The sequence below is a fragment of the Camponotus vicinus genome, unplaced genomic scaffold (assembly GCF_025532165.1).
Source record: "Camponotus vicinus isolate PSW18456_S1 unplaced genomic scaffold, iyCamVici1.0 SCAF_9, whole genome shotgun sequence".
In the NCBI taxonomy this organism is placed as follows: Eukaryota; Metazoa; Arthropoda; class Insecta; order Hymenoptera; family Formicidae; genus Camponotus; species Camponotus vicinus.
In genome coordinates, this window is record NW_028141981.1 from 4,495,091 (window position 1) to 4,502,202 (window position 7,112).

A 7,112-nucleotide genomic window follows, 5' to 3' on the forward strand; every position below is an offset into this window, starting at 1 on the left:
TATCATATGTCGGTAATGTCGCACACTACCCATGCACTAACATTGTGACATTAGATTTGGTTTTTCTATTCTCAGCTGTTCTCAGCTATACTATTTACTCTATTATATTTTTTGCATTCTATTACATTTAAAATGAGATATAATTGAAAGAAAAAAAAGGCAAAACAACAAGTGAAAATCGAAAGAATACACTAAAAGTGCAATTAAACTAACAAATCTAACACGTGTGAGTGTATCATAGTAGATGCGAAGTATGTTCATGTGACTCAAAATATATTCTGTATGTTTATGAAGAAACATATGATTTAATACGTATAGATATGTATTTATAAAAGAGATTTGCAAAGAAAGAAGATTTTCTGTATTATTAAATGTGTATGTCCTCTGTAACAATAACAGTGAACACGAATTCTGTTACATAACCTGTATTTGTACTTACAGTGTTATTCAAAATGAGTAGTAAGTATTAAGTGTCAATATAAACGTAATTAAACTACTTCTTTATGTTACGAAATAAGAAAATTTCCATTCTTTTATTATTTATTTAAATTCTTATTAATATTAATTTCAATCTTCTAGATTCCATCATGGATAGCCCAGGCTCTAAAGCTCTCGAAGCTGCTAAGAATATAAAAGATTTGGCTATATTTAAGAAACCTATTGGATCTGCGAAAAAAAGCAAAAGTACTCAACCAAAGATCTTAGATGAAGACACATATATTGAGAAGATGAGTGAAATCATACAAAGAGATTTTTTTCCACATCTAGAAAAATTACAAGCACAGAATGAATATCTGGATGCTTTAGAGCAGAACGATATAAAGAGAATGAGAGAGTTATATGCGAAATATAGCTCTGGTCGACCTGTCACAGAAAGACCAGTTAGTCCAGCAACTTTCGAAACTCCGCAACGTAGAGCTGAATCAGATGAATTGCCATGCACCTCTGAAGCATCATCCCAGGAAACACCGGTCGAATATGTAAAAAAAGATGGTAAAGAAGAAAATAAAACCGGCCTCGATGATTATTTGAGTTCTCACACAAGCGAAGATAACGCTAGTTTCGAAGAAATGATGGTCGAGGCGGAAAATAAACGTAAATTGAAGTATGCCTGGCTTTATGAAGCAGAAGAAAAGTCAAAAGCGTGGCTCGCTATCGACAAACCTACGACTGATGTTCTAGCAATCGAAGGATCAAACTCCAGGCCTAAACAAGTTGATAGTTGGACTTATAAGAATAAAAATTACATTATGTATATTCCTGATGGAGTGGAACTTACAGCTGAAGAGAAAATAGAATTAGCTAAAAACAAGCAAAGTGTAACACATGAAAACACGAGATTGAGGATAAATCCATTTAATGAGCAACAAAATAAAGAAACTATCAATGAATTAGCCAAGTCACAATCCAGAGCTAACGATGGTAAGATCGGTGTGGATGGCAAAGAAGTAGTTAGGAATGCGACGCCGCGGGTAAATGGCTTCAGTTTTGTGGCGACGCCAAGTCCAAGACCGGGAGAGTGTGAAAGTCCATTGATGACATGGGGCCAGATTGAAGGGACACCTTTCCGATTAGATGGTGGTGATACTCCATTACTGAGAACAAGTCAAGGTCCATCTTTTAGAATAGCAGAACCACCAAAAAGGGAGCAATTGGCATTGCAATTGGCTGAAAAAGCTGGTGAAAGACACAGAGATCGGAAGAATAAAGCCTTAGAAGCAGCTAGAAAATCATTAGCCACGTAAGTAATATTTAAATAATATCAACGTTAAAAAGAGCAGTTTTAACACATTGATATTTGTGAAATTAAATTTTTATAAAATTAATAAAGTAATTGTATTTGAAAATATAAATTTTTTTTTATGGAAAGATACTTTAGTTCATGACATGCTATTAAATATTTCTTTCTAAATCTTCAAATTCTTATTAAATTTGATTTCGGAAATTTTTAATAATCTTATTGATAAAATTTTCAGTAGAAAAAAAGTAACAAAGTTACACTTTGAGTTACACTTTGAGTAATTTTGTAGTATGAAAAGCATTTAAAATAAATTAATTTGAATAAAGAAATATTTGTGCTTATTATAATATAAAATATCTCGTAACTGAAATAACTCCAAGAAAAATTTTTAATTTTTAATTTTTTTTCTACATGTAGAATTATCGTCTTTTCGGTTATCGTACACATAATGTATGATATATTTTCGTAAAAAAGCTAATAATATAAAAACAAAATAATAATAATAAAAAATCTATTTTTTCAGTCCATCACCGAGATCGACTATAGATCGCTTGAGCACAATGTCTCCTGCAGCGAGAAGATTAGCGACACAAAAACTTCGAATATCGAGCACACCATCGCCTCGACGAATACTATCGTCGAGGACTCCGTCTGTAGGTATCAGGACACCTAACACACCACGTGCAATCACGTCAGCTAAAGACGCTATCTCCCAAAAATTGGAAACGAATACTACGCGAATACAAGGGCCCGTACTTACTGATAATTTACTTAATCTACCTCTGCAACGGCAACGAGCGTCGGATTTTTTTAATAAATGAAGATATTATGTTCAAAGATGTGTGGAAGAATTTTCATGTAGAACTCAAACAATGTATAAATATTAAGTTTGTTTGTATATATTAATATTAAAGAGAGATAATTCATATATGATATAATATGATTAATTATAATGTTCTTACAATATGTACAAAGCTTTAAATTTATATTTTATTGAATATTATCTACAATTATATATTTTGCTTCATATTTGATATTATAGTTTTCTAACTAATGTATTTCTGTATAAATTAATGTTATATTTTTTTCTTTTTTACATATAATTATAGATTTATTAAAGAAAAGTTGGAAAAAGAAAAATTTTTCTATCTGGAAATGTAATTAATATTTGAATATTGATTAATTTTTAAAATATCTTAATTCGTATACGATACTTTCGAAGTGTCATGTAAAAAATGTATCTTATTCTACATTAAAATTTTTACAATCTATAATTAATTTTTATTCTTTCATATCCTTTTCCGCACAATATAACTTATTAATATCGTCTTTATGTAATAACTTTTATCTCATTTATATAATTTTTTGATAATGTATATAATGTAAAAAACTATGAAAAAAGTTGAATTATGCGATTAATGACCTTGACGTAACTCTTTCATCATTCATTGAAATCCGCGTACCCTCTATTTCCATTCTGCTATATTTTTGCACACATTTCGTTTATTGTTACACATGCAAATACGGAAATCAAGTAACCGATTGTCAATCGGACGAGATTCGTTTCCTCTACAAGATGATTATATTTCTCGAAGAATGTAAATGCCGTGAAACTATAAAATGCAGTTTTTCGTATTTAACGGAACATGCGAATTCAGGAAGCGGCGGTAAAGTCATAACAAATTCATCGCGTAAACGTTACAACAGGAAATATTCGGATCCGCGCAAACAGTCATTGTTTATCAATTGCAAAATCAAATCAGTCGCCGAAAATCCGGCAATTTTTCATATAAATGTAACGCCGGGAAAAAGAGGAGAAGAAAGAAAGAGTATTGTTATTGAGACAGATATGAGGTCTTCTTTGATCTTGGGAATTGCCATCCTGACGATAGCGGCCACGTCTATCGTCCAGGCACATCCATCCAAAACCAGGTCAGAACACACCTGCGGAAGTTTAGGTCCAGGTATGTGTGAAATACATTCCGCATACAAATTATTAATTTTAATTTTATTCTAATTTATCTTTGCGACATGCAATTTTAAAGTGATCAGAATTTTTTTCATTCAAAATGATTCGAATTTTTTGAGATACCTAAAATGTATTGTTATAAGAAAACTTTGCTATTTTATGTGATAAATTGAAATATTATAATTATAAAATATGAATTTTCACAAGACAGTTAAAAGAGAAACAAAATTAAAAAATTTAATTTTTTATTTATCTTTAAACGAATCTTATATATACCCAACACATAAAATTTGTAAATTTATAAGCTAAAAAAATAATTGCTTATAGCATTTTTTTCTTTATTACATTTCTTATATTTTTGCATTATAATCGATGCTATTTATTTAATCTGTCACGTATTGTACAAAGATATCTCTGTTTATGTACCTTTAGAAGTTAATTAAATATTTTTTGTTACAATCTATCTTATTATATTAATATATCTTCTTATTATTATTCAAAACTTTTTTCTTAAAAGAATGGAATATTTTATTTACAATATTAATTTTGCTTTTATTTTCAATTTTTTAGTGCAACACATATTAATATTTTTTGTACAAAGAATTTCCTTTAGGACATGATCAATAAGATTATGTAATAATAATCATAATCATAATCATAATCATAAAAAGTAAATGACACGGGTCCAGGTATTTGTATTTTCAATTTTCAGGTATCAATGCCTGCAAATGCGGGGAAGTAGTAGTGAAAGCAGCAAAGGTGCAAAAACCACTGGTATACGCGTCGCCACAAGCAATCAATGAAGCTGCAATAGCGCGCGAAGCGATTGGAAGATTTTCCGCAGGAACGGGATCCGGAAGCATAGCATCTAATGTCATTTCCAATCCCTATTCTAGCGGAATGGTTAGCACTAGCAGTAGCAGCAGCAGCAGCAGCAGTCATAGCAGATCTTCAAGTTCCTTATCTTCCGTCAGTGTTCTTGGAGGAAGCTCTCCCTTCAATACTTTCTTGAATGATGCGAGCTCCAATTCTGGTTGCGGATGCGGAAAGAAATCCGAACCTATGACGGTTCCCGATCTCCTCTCCGATACTAATAAACAAATCGTGCCCAGGTATTTCATGTGTGCATTAATTTATCCATTCATTAACATGTATCACGTATTGCGATTTAAAAAACTTGAAGTTATAATGATCTATAGATGACACGGATTAATCTGCTACTTTATATATTTAACATGTTAACCATTTTTGAATGATAATCTATAATTGTTTATCGATAGCTTCCCACCGATCGGTGACTTGTGTTATCCAAGCAAAGTTCAAAACGGCAAAATCCAAGCAATTACTACAACTAAAACTAAAGTGACACCGGCGTATCCCAGCAAAATCACATGTTCCTCTCCCACTCCTGAGCAAATAGAAGTTTGCGTACAGACACTCAATGGAAAGGTCGATGAAGCTGGAATGAGAAAACTCGGCTTGACATCCGCATATAGCGTAGCGTCCGATGGATTGTTCCGCAGATTAAGCAGTGGAAATGCATTTGGTAGCGCAAGTAGTCTGGGTAAATACATTTCCAATAATGCAGGCAGTACTCACGGCAGTCTTGGAGGGTACAGTAGCTCAGGCAGTGTAGGATATAGTGGTGCTAGCAGTGTTGGAGGATACAGTTCAACTGGATACAGTAAGTACGGATCAGGATATGCAGATACCAGCGTAGGCAGCCTAGGACAATTTAATTCCAAACTCAGCAGTTATGGAAATGAATTTGGAAGCGACGTTGAAGTTGCTGGAAGCTACAGATCTAATTGTGATGACTTTGGTAATGAAGCGGGTATGTTTCTAAAAATACATAATTTTAGATAAAGCTAAAATAGAGATGAAAACAGAACAAGATTTTCTATTTTTATTTACATGGATGAATCAAGAAGTTACAATTGTATAAAATTAATAATAATCATATTTGTTTCTTTTCAAATTCGATAAAATTATAATTATTCATAGACAAAATTAATTGATTAACTTATATACTTATTCGTATGAATATATATTCGATCGATTATAATTATGCACATTAAATACATAATATATTCACTTTATGTATTATGAAAGACTACAAGAATAAAATGATACATTCGTTTATTTCAGAACTTCCTAAAGACTATTCGTATCCTCGATTACCTGCGGATCCGGTTTCGCTCACCTTGGCATACAGAAATATCTTCTCGCCCATAAATGTGGCATACAATAAAAAAGTGAGATTCGTGCCGGAAGATAAACTGTCATTTGGTCATAGAACGATACCAAACGAAACACCGTCGAGTAAGAAGAAATTAGATGTTCCTGAAGAAAAACTTCAGATTCTCGATAAACCCGTCGTAGAATTAAAACCAATACCAGCGGTTCCTATCACCATCACTTATAATGAACAGGAAGAAGCTAAGTTAGCCGAGCTTGAGGCCATTGAACGTGAAAGAATACATCAGGAAGAAGTCGCTGAACAACAGCAAGAACACTTTATTACATACGGGTGAGTCGAGAAAAATAATTCAGGAGCAAGTGTTTATCAAATGATCCGTCAATATTTTCGCGATTAATTAATTGGTTCGTGGTGTTTAAATATTTATGCGTTTTAGAGATCTTTTTATATAAACATATTTTTAAAAAGTCACTTTTAAAATTCACAATATGTATATTATATGTATACATTTCTAAATTTATTCCTAAAATCAGAATTTCGTCATTTTTATAATTGTGTAATTAATAATTTATTTTTAAAATTACATTTCCATTTAAGAAACGAGAAATCTTAGAAGATGCAATATAATTAAAATGTTAGTTAGATTATTACATACGAAGTACTGTAATACTTAAAAAAATGATTAATTTGCGAAATATGATTAATTCGTTAAATAAGTAAACTGCTTCAAACATTCATATATTTGGATGTATAACTCGTTTTAGGGACCTAGGATATACGCCAATCAATGGAGCGCTACCAGGAAAGTTGTCAAGCCCTGTATCAACGGGTGCTATCGACACGCTTAATGCAGAAGACGATGACAGAGGTTGCGGTCCGGTAGGTCCACCAGCCTTTGACTATGTTCCTGGCACTGTCGTGATCAATCAAGAAATCGTGAATGATGACGAACTCGAGGATGGCATCCAGACAGATGAGGATTACGAACACAGCGATGACGATGAAGAAGACTACGACGAGTACTCGTCCGGGATATTCGCTAGGCTCAGAAGTTCCGCGCAGAAATACGGTCTTCCATGTGGGGTTGTATGATCTCTTATATAAAAAATATGAAATGTGAGAAGCATTCGTTTCAATGACGATTCACACCCATCGAGTTGAGTCTTAGTTGTTTTGAAACGAAGACGTAGACATCCTCTCAA

At 32.5% G+C, this 7,112-nt stretch overlaps 2 protein-coding genes across 2 annotated transcripts; both read left to right on the plus strand.

Moving 5' to 3' along the window:
- Window positions 1–43: 43 nt before the first annotated feature.
- On the plus strand, window positions 44–2,669 carry LOC145977336 (splicing factor ESS-2 homolog). The gene is made up of 3 exons (XM_083109232.1): window positions 44–459; window positions 580–1,741; window positions 2,265–2,669. The coding sequence occupies exons 1-3, from the start codon at window positions 453–455 to the stop codon at window positions 2,560–2,562; spliced, it is 1,467 nt and encodes a 488-aa protein (XP_082965358.1). The 5' UTR covers window positions 44–452; the 3' UTR covers window positions 2,563–2,669.
- A 921-nt stretch (window positions 2,670–3,590) lies between these two features.
- Window positions 3,591–7,066, plus strand: LOC145977081 (uncharacterized). Its single transcript, XM_083108746.1, has 5 exons — window positions 3,591–3,705; window positions 4,423–4,822; window positions 4,991–5,544; window positions 5,859–6,240; window positions 6,675–7,066. Exons 1-5 carry the CDS (start codon window positions 3,591–3,593, stop codon window positions 7,000–7,002), a joined length of 1,779 nt encoding a protein of 592 aa, XP_082964872.1. The 3' UTR covers window positions 7,003–7,066.
- The last annotated feature ends 46 nt before the right edge of the window (window positions 7,067–7,112 follow it).